Consider the following 16,161-nt stretch of genomic DNA (forward strand, 5'->3'; position numbering starts at 1 on the left):
AACAGTCCACACTGCGCCAGACGCCCTCGGTTAACGGAACCACTCAGCTCCGAATGGAGGCCAGCAGACACCGGGCACCTGGGTGACAAACCATCTGCAGCCTCCGCGCAGGACCGCCCAAGAGGGGTCCTCCAAACGCCCCCAGACGCCGTGTCGGCAACGATCCCAGTCCGCCGCCTCCCCCGGCAGCCCAACACGCTCCTCCGCGAGCCAGCCGGGAGAGAGAACCCGTCCAGGGGCGAACCCATCCAGGGACGAACCCGTCCGGGGGCGAACCCGTCAGAGGACTGACTCGTGAGGCCAGTCTTGGGCGCCGCAGGCGACGGGAGATCCGGGGCAGCGACCTCTGCCCGGACTGGAGCGGGGAGCCCGAGGGTCGCCTCCCGCTCGGCTGCCAGTCCCCGCCGCCCCCGAAGCCGCAGGTTGCCTCTGATAACCAACTAGGGCGGAAGCGGACTAGCGCCCACGCCCGAGGCTCTGACTGACCTGGAGAGGTGCTTCAGGATCTGTTTCTTGATGAGCCCAGCCATGGTGCCGAAGCGGGGGTCGCCGCGCTCTCTCTCCGTTCCTCACTGCCTCCTCTCTTCGTGGCCGTCTCCTCTTTGTCTGGGTTAACCCGGCCGGAGGAGAGGCGCGTGAGCACTCACGCCCAGGACAGACCTGAGCCCCCTGCCGAGGCCACATCCGCCACCGCTGCCGCCAAGGACCGGGAGCATTCCGCTTAGGTAGCCGCGGCCGTCGCCGGCGCCATCTTGGCTGCAGCATCACCTAAGAGATCTGGGGGAGGGCCGGAGCGGGGCGGGCTCGGGGCGGGGCGGGCTCGGGGTGGGGCGGGGCAACGCAGGCTCCGGACAGGCTCTTGCTGCCCCGCCTCCCTCCCTGGGACTAGCGCGCTAGTGCCCCTGACACTGTTGGATGCTTTGACTCCCAACCCCAGAAGCTTCTTGGGTTTTAGACCTCTGTCCCCACGCTCTAGTCATGTCCCCGTCTCCATCACTGAGTTCTTCATACACATCTTCTCTTTTTCATTTCCCTGTCAGAATTTGCTCTACAAACGGCTCTAATTGCTTTGCTTTCTTTACCTACTCAGCTTTTTTCATATTCTTGCCTCAGTGTCTTATCCTTTGCTTAGATATTCTGCTTTTCCCCCGGCTAAATGCTATAATTTGATGTTTCCTCTAGAAATTCTAAGAGAAGTAAAAGTTGATAATGTGTCTTAATAGAACCCAGGACCTGGGAATTAGAAGGCCTAAATTTAAGTCCTGGCTCTAGTATTTTCTAGCTGTGTTAAGCTGGAGAAAATAATTTACTTACGTTTAGCTTCAGTTTAATCTTCTATACAATAGATTAATAATATCAGCCTTACCCAACTCACTCGGTTGTTGTATCTAAAGAAATAAGGATTTTAAATTTCACTTAAAAATTTCTATGTGGGCTTCCCTGGTGGCGCAGTGGTTGAGAGTCCGCCTGCCGATGCAGGGGACACGGGTTCGTGCCCCGGTCCAGGAAGATCCCACATGCCGCGGAGCGGCTGGGCCCGTGAGCCATGGCCGCTGAGCCTGCGCGTCCGGAGCCTGTGCTCCGCAACGGGAGAGGCCACAACAGTGAGTGGCCCGCGTACCGAAAAAAAAAAAAAATTCTATGTAAAGGAGGGAAATTGTTGAAATAGCAGGGAGAACTATTACAGCTCTGCACCTTCACCCCACCCAGCCCCAAACCAACATTTTACAGAGGCGAAAATGACCACTCTGTTTACAGAGGTGACATCTAAAAGTGGGGGGGGGGGAGAATAACACTACCTCTGAGAGATGTATCAGAAAATGCTGTGGGTGTCTATGGGGATGGCCAGGGGATAGTTTACACATATAGTCCAACACCTGAGCCTTTTCAAGCAAGGGAAAGGAGATATATGTGGATTGACTGTTTACTCACTTAACATTTATAATGTACTATAAATGAGGCACTATTCAAGTAACTAGGTAGCCTAAACAAACAAAACTTGTTCCTGCCATCAAAGAGTTAACAGCCTCAGAGGGAAGCTAAATTCCTAGTGCTAGGACCTTGAGCTCTATCATTACACTCTTGTTCAAAGCCTTGCTCGACCATTTTGTAGCTGTGTAAACTTGGGCAAGTTATTTCACTCTCAGCCTCAGTTACCTCATCTATTGGAGATAATAGTACCTAACACAATTTTGTGAGGATTAAATGAGATTATGCATATATAGTGTTGAACAAAGTGCCTAGCATATGTCAAGCTCTTAATAATGCTATTATTATCCTTAGCATAATTGAAAATAGAAGCAAAGTGCTATGAAAACACAAGGGATGGAGTGATTCTATCTTGTTTAGCCAGAGATGGATTTACAGTGGAGATATTATTTCAAAGGTGAGAATGTCAGTTTAAAGTTAAACGGACTGGCCCTGAAGTCAGACTTGGATTGGAAACTTTGCTCTGTGGATTTTTAGCTATGTGGTTGTTGTGAGGATTAAGCTAATGAAGTTTAAGTACTTAGAGAATGCCAGACACAACTGTGGTTTAAATTTACATTTTTGTTAATTGGTATTTAATTCTCAAAGTATGATTTTCAAAAAGTTAAAAATGTGACTGTCATACAAATATATAATGAATGTGCATCAAAGATTTGTTAACTCATATTGGCAAGAACCAACAAGATAGGGTATAAAGTTAGTTCACTCATTAATGTGACTTAAATCTGTTGCACATGTTCATTATGTATTTATATCAGAGTGATATTTTTAACTTTTAAAATTACACATTCTCAAAATATACATGTATTTGAAAAGTAATAGTTACATGCTTGAGATTCTTTATACTAAAACCTGGGAGGGGAGAGTGCATGGTGTGAAGGTGAATAGAGTCAGGGCTTTTACTGAACAGTCTGTGCTGAAACTGGCTTATACTGGCTCATGAGAACCAGTTGTGCACATCTCTTCCCAACTCTGTGTTCTGGTGTTTGATGAGTTCAGGAAAGCTTGAAAACAGCCATTGTGACAGTATTTTCACCACAGAAAATGGTAAACACTACAAATCAGGACTTTTTTCTTGGAGATCCGGTTGTTAAATATTTACCAACACAGTATAGGATGGGTTGAAGGGGGATGAGATTGCAAATGTATGGACATTATTTCATAGGCAGTGTCAAGTCTTGGGAGACTTCTATGGTGACTGAATTTGGGGAAGATGATCAGCTTTCTGATTTAGAAAAATAGTCTGATAACCATACTGGCAGTACAGAGGACAGATCATGAGAAGAGAATGGAGACAGGAGCCTTGAGAAGGCGGCAGCATTACTATTTTTGGTGAAAGATAAGGCAGTATCAGTAAAGGTAAATAAACAAAAAAGGGTCAAGGACAAATTCCAGAGATTAATACAAGGATTGGAGTTGAAGTTTACTGAGGTTTTTAGTTTGGGGCACCGGGTAGATATTGGGGCACACCACTAATTGAGACAAGTAATATAGGTGAAACAAGCAGTTTTGGAGATAAAATTGTTTTGGATTTGTTACCTTTAAGGTTATCTCAGGACCCCTGGATAGAAACATTCAGGTTGCAGGTGGGGGTAGAAATTCTTCTTTAGGATTTATTGGTATTCAATGATAGCTGAAGCCAAGAACAAAAATGATCTTGATCCAGGATCAGGTAAATATGAAGGAAAGCGAAAAGGGAAGCTTTTTGAAAGAGCCTATTTTAAAAGATGAGAGGTGAATAGAAATGATGGTTACTCTGTGATGTAAGACTGATAAAATATTTTTTACATGGGGGATCCTATCAATTTAATATTGTTAGAGAAAATAGAACGACTAAAATTGGACATAACTAACTTTGGACTTTCAATGACTTTTTGATACAAAGGAATATAGACACCAATAGAATGCCTAACTTAAAGGAGTTTGCCATGGCAAAGGTAACAATGATCACATGATAAAAGGATGACGATGATGATAATTACTAACAGGTACTTGACTTTTATCATTTACTCTTCATAAAATAATTCTGCAAGGGAGGATTATTATAGTACTCCATTTTACAGATGAGGAAGCTAAGGTGTAGAGAGGTTAACTAACCTGTCCAAAAGGTTTGGTGTAGAGAGGTTAACTAACCTGTCCATTTTACAGATGAGGAAGCTAAGGTGTAGAGAGGTTAACTAACCTGTCCAAAACATGTAGTTAGCCAGGATTTGACCCAGGAGTTTGAATGCAGAGACTGCACTCTTAACTACTATCTTTGATTTCAATAATAGGACCTACTTCATAAATTGTAAAGATTAAATTAGTAAATATACATAAAGCTCTTAGAACAATTTAACCACACGCATTAAGCCCTATCTAAGTATTAACCCTTATCTTTATCGCCCAAGGTTACACAGCCATTTTGTGGCAGAGTCCGGATTCCAACCTAAAATTCATTCTCTTAACCATTACGGTATAGACAAGTGAGCCCAAGACATTAAGGGAACACATACGAGGAACACCTAATTTCAGGAAGGGGAAAGGAGGAGTGTGTCAGAAGTCTAGAAGCTTTTTGAGATAAGACACAAAACTCCGTGCAGAAGAACAAGCAGACAGGGAAGACTGTGAGTTAAAAAAGCGAGGCGGTTGACGTGTTGACGTGTTCCGTGTTTGTAACAGGGTGGTTGGATCCAACAGTCAGAATGGCAGTGGTGGGCAATAAAGCTGAAGAGTCTTCATATCCAATTCCGTGCTGCGTATGGCTTTGCAATTTATTCTTCAAAAGACGTTACTGTCTGAACAATACTATTCGAACACACACACACCCACCTTCCCCCCCAACCCCCCACAAAGATGGTTCGTTATAGGGGTTAGAAGAAACTCCCAAGAGCGACTCAATCTGCAAAAGTAAAGAACAATCACACATTGGGCGAAAAAAAACAGCGTTTTCTCTCTTATTGGATCTGGCCAAAACGTAAACGGGTTGAGACAGGAAGCACGTTACGACTCTTGCTGGCAGGCTGGGCTGCAGTGCAATCTCTGCCTTCCGGCGTCCTCAGTTGCTACGGGAGAGCGGAAGCGCCCTTACGCTCCGTGGGTGCCACCATAGAGTGCCGGAAAAAGCGTGAGCAGAAGGGTCGGGAAAAGAAAGCAACTGCGGTTAGTACTAAAATGACGACCTTAGTGCTGGATAACGGAGCCTACAACGCCAAAATCGGTTACAGCCATGAAAATGTCTCGTAAGTGTTCGCTTCCTCCGAGGGACAAAGCATATATGCCTAGTAGTTACGTATATTACGCTTCATCTTGGGACGTCTGTAAACTGCAAACGCCCCCGCGCGGCCCTCAGGCAGAGGGATGCTCTGGTTGGAGTTGGGTAGTTTGAATGCTTTGAAGTGAGACATGGCTACTAACTTTGGGCTACGTGGCCCCGGAAGTGGGACGTGTTTCGTTTCGTAACAGGAAATAGTTCAGGAAAATAGGCTTCTAAGGAAGCGGTTCCCGAAAGAGGGGTCCGTACACAAAGTTCATGAACCCTCAGGAATCGTGGGCAACGTTTTTGTGTATATGCATTTTTGGGGGGACGCGATCATAGCTTTCATCAGATCCTTAAAGGGTTCCATGGCCCCCAAAAGTGTAAAAACCACTGTTTCAGGGGCTGTAGACTTTGAAGGCTTTGTACTTTAGCCGTTCTAAGTGCTCATTGGCTGACCTGGTTAATCAGACTCAAACAAATACTACACTGGCTTTCATAAACTATGTTTGAGTAGAGACTAAGCAAATTAAAAGACACACTTTTGCTCTAGAGTATTCACAGGGGACTTTTCCCCTTCCTCCCTCCTTTCCTTTTTCTTTTTTTAGAGGACAAACTGCGTAGGAATGTATATTGTTACAGTCTTATTTTGGCAATGTGTATCATTGTTCTCATCCTTTGACAGCAGTTCTATTATCAGTTACTTAAGGAATAATTTAGAAGTCTTGATAAGAGTGCGGAATACTCTATTATCATGTATAGACATTGTGTATGGTGACACAAAGGTGTAGGGAGAAGCAAGCTAAATATTCAAGAACAGTAAATTGACTAAAATTGTAATACAGCCAAGATTGACTACAAGGCAGGTTTTAAAATTATGTCCTTGGGCTTCACTGGTGGCGCAGTGGTTAAGAATTCGCCTGCCAATGCAGGGGACATGGGTTTGAGACCTGGTCTGGGAAGGTCCCACATGCTGCGGAGCAACTCAGCCGGTGAGCCACAACTACTGAGCCCGTGTGCCACAACTACTGAAGCCCGCACGCCTAGAGCCTGTGCTCTACAACGAAGAGAGTAGCCCCCAATCGCCACAACTAGAGAAAGCCTGTGTGCAACAATGAAGACTTAATGCAACCAAAAATAAATAAAATAAATAAATTTTAAAATATATTGTTTTTATGTCCTTGAAGACTATTTAAACATAGAGAAAATGACAGCATAGTAAGTGAAATAATCAGGTATAAAACATTTTTACAGTATTATCCCAATTAATGCAAGGATTTTAATCGCCTTTAGCGCAAAATAATCCTTATACCAAAGTGGAATGTTTTGGGGTGACAAATCATGTTCCCCTTCACTTTCTCTATCCCTTTCTCTGTATGTGTGTGCATATATATGCACACACACACGCATACACACACATACATGTGTACACATGTATGATGGATAATGGTTTTAGTTTGTCTTCCTAACCAGATTGTAAACCCATGGTGCGCAGCAACTATATTTAAAACTACTTCCTACATCTGTACCTTATAGCATCTTGCTGATTGAAAATCTTTGACTCCATGGAAACTTAATTTTATGGTCAGAATTTTGAACTTGGATTTTTTTTTTTTCTTACCAGAATGGTATTAAGAATTTTCCAGGAACTTTATTTACCTCAGCCCCTCTTCACCTCTGTGCAGTGGCAGAACCAATACCCACCCATAAGGGTGTCCTGAAGATTATTTGAGAAAGATAATGGGTCCAGTACAGAACTGGTATATACTAGAACCTTAAAAAAAAAAAAGGCATGTAAAAATTTTTTGAAGACAGAATGAGAAACACTGGTTTTGGATATTTTTTGACACCAAGGGTGGTGGTTAGGTAAATGTATTTTTAGGAACTAAGTATTTAGGGAATAATTACATTATTTGTTTCTTTGTTTATAGAGTTATTCCTAACTGTCAGTTCAGGTCAAAAACGGCACGTCTTAAAACTTTTACTGCCAACCAGATAGATGAAATAAAGGATCCTTCTGGACTCTTTTATATTCTTCCTTTTCAAAAGGTAATTCAACTGTATGTCATTTCTAGCATTAAAGACCTAAACTGAAGGATAATTTGGAATGTATATTTAAGATTTTGTATGTATGAAAATATTTTTGAATCTCTGAGAAAAAGTTATTTTAATTAAGATCTTATTAAAACCAAAAGTTGAATTTAAATTGTCATGTTAAAAAATTGACCATGATTAATTATACTTCAATGAAAAAAAATCAACTGTACTTCAATAAATAAAAATAAAAATAAATGACCATGATTTAGTTACTGATTGTGGGTACTGAATTTTACTTGTTTATGTTAAAGCTAAATGAAACGAACACATTAAAGAAAAAGAGTATAGAGAGGCATCTCTACATATTGGTGTGTCTTTTGAACCCTTGATATTTTGGTTATTGTTAATTTGTAATATTTTGAATTTCTAAAAGGAGAAAAACATACCAATATAATAGGTTTCAAATTCAAACATCATTAGACTGGTGAATGTGACCATAAAGAGATAAGAATCAGTGATTTAGAATATATTAATCTGATTTTTAAAAAATTGTTCAAATATTTTTGATAATTAAATTCATAAAACAAATTTTTTAGGGCTACTTGGTGAATTGGGATGTTCAAAGACAAGTCTGGGATTACCTTTTTGGAAAAGAAATGTATCAGGTAACAAATTGGAGTATGTATTCAAATTTCTATTTCCATGTCTTATTCAAATGAAAAATTTAAATCTGTGCTTATATCTTAAGATTTATAAATTTTTGAATACGTTTCTTATATATATTTAAGTCATTTAATCTACTGTGCTTAACTTTGATTTTCAAATAAGTGCAAGTGAATGGAATTTCCATTGTGAAGTGGAATTTGAAGTTGAGAAGAGATAGTCTGTATGAAACTTAAGATTAAAATTTTTACTTCAGATTTCTGCTATTCTTAGACCAATTCACTGTCTAATTTTTTTCACAATAAAATATTTTTGCTGATATATCTGAATGTGTGAATGATACAATGTTAAAATTTTGTGCTTTTAATATCTTTAGTGTGACTTTAGGTATACTGAGAAAATGTTCAAATTTTAATGCTTCTTAAGAGTGTGTGGGAGAGAATTATGTAAACGTTAAATATTCTAAAGCTTCTCACCTTTTAACTTTTAAAAACAAAATAACAGTCCCAGTGCCTGTAGTTGTATCATTTATTACTTTTGCATAATTATCTTTAAACAATTTGACAGTACCATTTTATCAATGCTATCATTAAGAGAGTTAAAATTATATAATAGTTAAAGTGCATGTATTCTGTAACCAGACTTCCCAAGTTCAAATCCTAGGTATGTCACTAACTAGTTATATGGACCTTCGTAACTCATTCAACACTATTGTGCCTCAGTTTGCTCACCTTTTAAAAGGGAATAATAGTAAGACGTGTCTCCTAGGGTTATTGTGAGGATTAAATAAATGTGTTTATATATATAAAACAAGTACTTATAATTATGACTACAAAGTTACAAAACTTTGGGAATTTTTTTCCTCACATAGGTTGATTTTTTAGACACTAATATTATTATCACAGAACCATATTTTAACTTCACTTCAATTCAAGAGTCAATGAATGAAATCTTATTTGAAGAATACCAGTTTCAAGCAGTATTAAGAGTAAATGGTGAGTTAAAGTTTTTATTGAAATTGAGTTATGTGAATATGAATATGACTAGAGTAAAGAAACACTTAAGGTCCAAGAATATTGGGTGACATTCTTTTTGATTTGAAGGAAATAAAACCTGGAATTTAAAAACTAGATGGACCCTTAGAGATTATCTAGTCAGATTTCTCTCACTTTATCTTTTTACTGATATGATATTTCTCCCTAATGAAGTTACTAGCCACATTTCTAATCTCTGAAAGATTATTGTTTCTGAGTTAGTTGTCTTTTCTGTCACTGATGTGTCTGCTATTGTTATTATTATTGTTTGAAATAATGTTAATAGCTCAGGCTGCCAATATGAGGGAAAATAATCTGTAAATATTATTTAGAAGTAAGTTCATTAAAGGCTAGAATCACATTACATGACTGTACAAAGAAAGTATTCACATATTTAGCTTGTAGAATTTAAGTCTGTATAAGCAACAGTATACTGTAATGGTTAGGAGCATAATCTCTAAACAGTGTTCTCAACCAAGGGTGATTTTGCTCCTGGGGACATTTGACAAAGTCTGGAGACATTTTTCGTTGTCACAACTGGGAGGGTGCTACTGGCATCTAATGTGTAGAGGACACAGATGCTGCTAAACATCTTACAATGCACAGTAAAACCCCCAACAACAAGGAGTTATCTGGCCCAAAATGTCAGGAGTTCCAAAGTTGAGAAACCCTGCTCTGGAGTCACACTGTCTATGTTTGAATCCTAGCTCTGTTACTTTCTAATCATGTGACCTTGGGCACATTATTTAACTTCCCTGTGCTTCACTTTCTTCATCTGTGAAATGGGATTGTTGTGAGGATTAAAACACACACACTCATGGAGTTTAGAATAGTGCCCAGCATGTAATAAATTCTCAGTAAAATCATCTGCTATTAAAATAATTATTATAAACTGTGAAGTGAATATTTACCTTTAAAAGTTGATCACAAATTTTTTATCATTTTCCACAAAAATATCATGTTTTAAAGTTTAAGCATTATAAAGAGCTTGTGACAGAATTAGGAATGTTATTTTAAATTAGCATTTTTCCTATAAATAAAGTTTTTGTCTTTCTGCTTGTTTTAGTTTGCTACCTTTCTTTATTTATTGCTTTAAATTAATTATACTCTTATTCAGTGTGTTTATTTTTTCTTTATCTTTTTTTTTTAAATAGCTGGGGCTCTCAGTGCACATAGGTATTTCCGAGATAATCCTTCTGAATTATGCTGTATCATTGTAGATAGTGGATATTCCTTTACACATATAGTTCCTTATTGTAGAAGTAAAAAGAAAAAAGAAGCAATTATTCGGTGAGTTGCATTCAATTTTCATCTTATTTCTTAGAATAAAACTGAATGAAATGTGTAATAAACTGAACCAAATTTGAATTCTCCCCTTTTAGGATAAATGTGGGAGGAAAACTCCTAACCAATCATCTAAAAGAGATTATATCTTACAGGTAATACTTAACTTTGATTCTTTGGGAGGATGGGATGCTGGGGGTGAACTTTTTAAAGTAATTTAAAATTATTCCTTACCTTTAGTTCTAAGTTCAGGTGGCAATTCTATATTATTGCTTAGAAGACTATATCACATATATAAATACTAATGATGTTCAAGTTGAAAAGCTTTCTAACATATGAAATGGTAGTGTCCACCAAAAAGACATTTCCAAATTCTAGAGAGCTTAATACTTAATAATATTTTAAAATGACAAATGTATATGTACCTCGTAAAACAAATTTAAAAATACGTATAAGGAAATAAGGATCCAAAAAGAAAATAAATCTCTGCCTTCCCTTTCCATTTCTCTTGTCAGTTTTACTCCATACACAGCATAATATTTCAACTTCATTATCTTTTACTCTTTTTTAATCTCTATAAGCCTTAATAATATATTGATATGTTTCTGGATTAGCCAATATTAGTTGACTGTCCACTATTAAAAGATGAAGAATTAGTACTTAATCACGTGCCAACTCTTCTCCTGCCTCCTAAATTTTATTAATGCTATTATTTTTAGTTTTATTGTGTTTAAAAACATAAGTAGAATTCTTAAATCTCAGTTTTTGCTACATTAACTTTGACCGGTATGATACTGTCAGTATCTCTTGGCTTCCCTCTGTGTTATATATGAAAATAAGTGCATCTACATTTTCTTCCCTCCTTTTCTTTCTCTCAGATGTATCATTACTTTTTTAAACAGCTTTATTGAGATATAATTCTCATACCATACAATTCACCCATTTAAAGTGTACAGTTCAATGGTTTTTAGCATATGCATCCATCACCACAATCCCCTTAGAGCTGTCTTACCCATCTCCAGCGCATTTTAAAAAAAAACTTTTTATTTTGAAATACAGACACAGGAAGTTGCAAGAATAGTACACAGAGCCCTGTGTACCCTTAGTGACATTTTATATAACTAGTACAACATAAAAATGATAAAATTGACGTTGGTGCAATACTGTTAACCAGACTACAGATTATATTCAGTTTTCACTATTTTTTACGTGCACTAGTCCGCCTCTAGTTCTGTGTGGTTTTTATCCCATGTATAGACTCATAAACACCGCCACAGTCAAGATACAGAACTGTTCCACCATTACAAAGGAACTTCTATGTGCTCCCACTTTATATTTGCTCCCCCACCTTGTCCCAGTACCTTGGCAATTGCTAATCTGCTTTCCATTTCTATAGTTCTATTATTTCAAGAATGTTAGAGAAACAGAATCATATAGTATGTAACCTTTAGAGATTGACTTTTTTCATTGCTATACCATTTCTTCTTAATTATTGAAATTTATAATATTTACATAATGCTCTTTACTATAGTTAAGTCTTCTTGCCTTGATTGTAGATTAATTTTAAAAATAGAAAACTTATAAATAGTATTTACAATATTATGATTACGTGAATGTTACTCATTATGAAACCAAACAGAATTAGGCTCAGCTTCAAAAAGTTTAGTTGTTTAATTCCCTTTCCCAGAAACAGCAAATTAGAAAGGTAAGGGAAGGCTGATACAGATGAGGACATTAACCAAGACCCACGCAGTTTCAGTCCAAAGCCTATATACTTAGTCCTTCTGAATGAAACACTGAATGAAAAAAAATTCATATGTTTTTAAAAGCAAGGCTGTTGAAGTCCAACTTGAAGAGAAGAAGCTGGCAGGAACAACTAGAAATACTGATGAAAAAGAATGATAATGAAAAGAGACTTCTCTAGTAGATGATTAAAAAAATTAAAACTAATAATTAAATTAAGGTGACACTTGTATAAGAATTAACTGACAGGGACTTCCCGGTGGTGCAGTGGTTAAGACTCTGTGCTCCCAATGAAGGGGGTCTGGGTTCGATCCCTAGTCAGGGAATGAGGTCCCACATGCATGCCACAACTAAGAGTTCGCATGCCGCAACTTAGGATCCCACATGCTGCAACTAAGACCCAGTGCAACCAAATTAAATAAATAAATTTTTTTTTTAAAAAAAGAATTAACTGACAGATCAGTGACACTGAATTGTTAATCCTAAATCAAACATTATATGTTAAAAAAAAAAGTAATTACATATTAAACAAAGCATCAGAAACCAATGAGGAGGGGAGTAACTGTTCAAGAAAAGATACAGGTAAAGTTCCCTGTTTGGAGAAAAATTAAGATTTTACTTTGCCTTATACACTGAAGTTCAGATGGTTGTAAGACTTAAATATAAAAATAAAACCACAAGAAATATTTAACTGAATTGCTAAGCATAAAAACAGTGGAAGAGGGCTTCCCTGGTGGTGCCTGCCAAGGCAGGGGACACGGGTTCGAGCCCTGGTCTGGGAAGATCCCACATGCCGCAGAGCAACTAAGCCTGTGCACCACAACTACTGAGCCTGCGCTCTAGAGCCCGTAAGCCACAACTACTGAGCTTACGTGCCACAACTATTAAACCCTGCACTCCTAGAGCCCACGCTGTGCAACAAGAGAAACTACTGCAATGAGAAGCCCACGCACTGCAATGAAGAGTAGCCCCCGCTCGCCGCAACTAGAGAAAGCCCACGCTCAGCAACAAAGACCCAATGCAGCCAAAAATAAATAAATTTATTAAAATAAAAAAAGTGGAAGAAGTAACAAAGGGTGTATTTTCTTACAACTTCTTTTTAAAATAAACTTTTTATTGAAGTAAAACATATATAAAAAGAAGTTTAAGACCATGAGTGTACAACTCAGTGAATTTTCAAAAAGTGAATACACTCATGTAACCAGAACACAGTTCAAGCAGAATATTACCAGCACCCTTAGCCCCCCTTTTGTCTCTGTTTAGTCTGAAAACAACTGACTTAAGGACAGGATAGATTTTGCCAGCTTTTGTTTTTTAACTATGTAAAAATTTTAAACCTTATGTACATCAAAAGCCTTTGTAAGCAAAACTAAAGTAAACAATCCTGAGAAATAAACCTAAAAGAAATATGACACAGGGTTGTTTTCTTTAATATATTAAGAGCTCTTATCAATCCATAAGAAAAACACTACCCCAGTATAAAATGGTTAGATAATTTTCAGAATACAGATGGTCAGTGGCACAAATAGATAATCATTGGAGAATTACATGCTGTCAAAGGTTATAAAATGGATAATTCTCAGACATAAAAAGTGTTAAACATCTGTAGTAATCACAGATTCAATTGCGATATTTATTGAGCATTTATTTAGGAGCTTGGGATGCAAAACAGAAAAGAATTCCTCTTCCTCATGGCACATTCTAGTACAGAAAATGCAAATTAAAATACTACTCTTACAATCCAAATTAATAGAATTTTTTCAAAAGGTGTTGCAGATTTGTGATATGGACACTCTTATTTGCTGCTGGTCAGAGTATAATTTGAAATAACTTCTCTGGTAAACAATTTTGCAATATACCAAGAGACTAAGTATTTCATATTACGTGTCCTAGAGTATGAATAAATAATGGGATAATCAGAGATATCGATTAAGATGCCTATATTTCGAATACAGGGACTATGCTAAACACTTTACATGTATGATTAGAATTATTTACTTCTTGCAGCTGTATTAAGTTGGTGAACTTATTACCCTTTTAGAGTTGAAGAGATTGAGTCCCAAAGAAATAAAGTAATTTGTCTACTAAGTTGTGATTAAGCCTGTCTCAGACTCCAAAGTCCATGTTTATAAACACACGAGTATTTTTCCTCCTGATCTAAACTTTCAATATTTGGAATATGGATAAATACATATTAATAGATCCCTCTGGTTGAAGTATGATAGGGCAATAAGAACCTGCTGTATAAAAAAGTAAATAAAATTAAATTTAAAAAGAAATATGATAAGGCATTAAATCATATTTTTAAAGAATATGTAATAGAATAAGAAAATGTTCATGAGATAACGTTTGGGCTAAAACATAAAAAGTAAAAATCTATGTGCAGAGAAAAATATTCAAAGGAAATAACCTCACATTTTTGTTTGTTTTTAAAAACATGTTTATTTTCTACATTAAGCCTGTGTTGTCTCTGATTCACTCATCAAATATTTAAGCATCTACTTTTTTTTGCTGTTTTTTTTTTTTTTTTTTGCGGTACACGGACCTCTCAGTGTTGTGGCCTCCCCCGTTGCGGAGCACAGGCTCTGGACGCGCAAGCTCAGTGGCCATGGCTCACGGGCCCAGCTGCTCCGCGGCACATGGGATCTTCCCGGACCGGGGCACGAACCCGTGTCCCCTGTATCGGCAGGCTGGCTCCCAACCACTGCGCCACCAGGGAAGCCCTAAGCATCTACTTTTTGCTAATTACTGTGTGGTGCTGACTAACAGTCCTTGTCTAATAGGAAAAGAAAGTGCACATAGTTAAGGCATTTTAGCAAGGTTCTATTCAGAATGGTTGGAAGAAAATGTTTCCCTTTAATTGGATAATCCTTGCCACTTAAAACCTCTCTTTTCAATTTCCTTCTGCAAACTGAACTGTTTGCCCTTAGAGGGATAATGGGGAGATTAAATAACATAATGGAATGGGTATTCCATAAAGTAAAAAATATTTTACACATTCAAAAATTTAATATTTTTAAAAAATCAGTTACCTGAAAATTTAATTCCAGAAAAATATTTTAAATGATAATTGTAAGTTATGGTTAAATTTTCTTTTTTTTTTATTAGTCATCAGTTTTATACACATCAGTATATACGTGTCAATGCCAATCGCCAAATTCGTCACACCCCCACCACCCCCACAGCTTTCCCCCCTTGGTGTCCATACGTTTGTTCTCTACATCTGTGTCTCAACTTCTGCCCTGCAAACCGGTTCATCTGTACCATTTGTCTAGGTTCCACATATATGCGTTAATATACGATATATGTTTTTCCTTTTCTGACTTACTTCATTCTGTATGACAGTCTCTAGATCCATCCACGTCTCTACAAATGACCCAATTTCGTTCCTTTTTATGGCTGAGTAATATTCCATTGTATATATGTACCACATCTCCTTTATCCATTCATCTGTCGATGGGCATCTAGGTTGCTTCCATGGCCTGGCTATTTTAAATAGTGCTGCAGTGAACATTGGGGTGTATGTGTCTTTTTGAATTATGGTTTTATCTGGGTATATGCCCAGTAATGGGATTGCTGGGTGGTATGGTAGTTCTATTTTTAGCTTTTTAAGGAACCTCCATACTGTTCTCCATAGTGGCTGTATCAATTTACATTCCCACCAACAGTGCAAGAGGATACCCTTTTCTCCACACCCTCTCCAGCATTTATTGTTTGTAGATTTTCTCGTGATGCCCATTCTGACTGGTGTGAGGTGATACCTCATTGCAGTTTTGATTTGCATTTCTCTAATAATTAGTGACGTTGAGCAGCTTTTCATGTGTTTCTTGGCCATCTGTATGTCTTCTTTGGAGAAATGTCTATTTAGGTCTTCTGCCCATTTTTGGACTGGGTTGTTTGTTTTTTTAATATTGAGCTGCATGAGCTGTTTATATATTTCAGAGATTAATCCTTTGTGCATTGATTCGTTTGCAAATATTTTCTCCCATTCTGAGGGTTGTCTCTTCATCTTGTTTATGGTTTCCATTGCTGTGCAAAAGCTTTGAAGTTTCATTAGGTCCCATTTGTTTATTTTTCTTTTTATTTCCATTACTCTAGGAGGTGGATCAAAAAAGATCTTGCTGTGATTTATGTCAAAGAGTGTCGTTCCTATGTTTTCCTCTGAGAGTTTGATAC

The 16,161-nt window shown here is 37.8% G+C and overlaps 2 protein-coding genes across 6 annotated transcripts in view; one reads left to right on the forward strand and one right to left on the reverse strand.

Moving 5' to 3' along the window:
• Nucleotides 1-646, reverse strand: part of BLTP3B (bridge-like lipid transfer protein family member 3B) — a 105,183-nt gene extending 104,537 nt beyond the window's left edge. Inside the window, 1 exon segment of the mRNA XM_082666396.1 lies at nt 487-646. Within this exon segment, the coding sequence (XP_082522522.1) occupies nt 487-530 (44 nt within the window). The 5' untranslated portion in view covers nt 531-646.
• A 4,436-nt stretch (nt 647-5,082) lies between these two features.
• Nucleotides 5,083-16,161, forward strand: part of ACTR6 (actin related protein 6) — a 32,128-nt gene continuing 21,049 nt past the window's right edge. Inside the window, exons 1-6 of one of the 5 annotated variants that reach the window (XM_082666840.1) lie at nt 5,083-5,210; nt 7,156-7,273; nt 7,858-7,926; nt 8,796-8,919; nt 10,113-10,248; nt 10,341-10,397. In XM_082666840.1, the coding sequence (XP_082522966.1) occupies nt 5,143-5,210; nt 7,156-7,273; nt 7,858-7,926; nt 8,796-8,919; nt 10,113-10,248; nt 10,341-10,397 (572 nt within the window). In that variant the 5' untranslated portion in view covers nt 5,083-5,142. The other 4 variants (XM_082666843.1, XM_082666841.1, XM_082666842.1 and 1 more) reach the window with 4 other exon arrangements.

Source organism: Grampus griseus, assembly GCF_964374135.1.
Source record: "Grampus griseus genome assembly, chromosome: 11".
Lineage (NCBI taxonomy): Eukaryota > Metazoa > Chordata > Mammalia > Artiodactyla > Delphinidae > Grampus > Grampus griseus.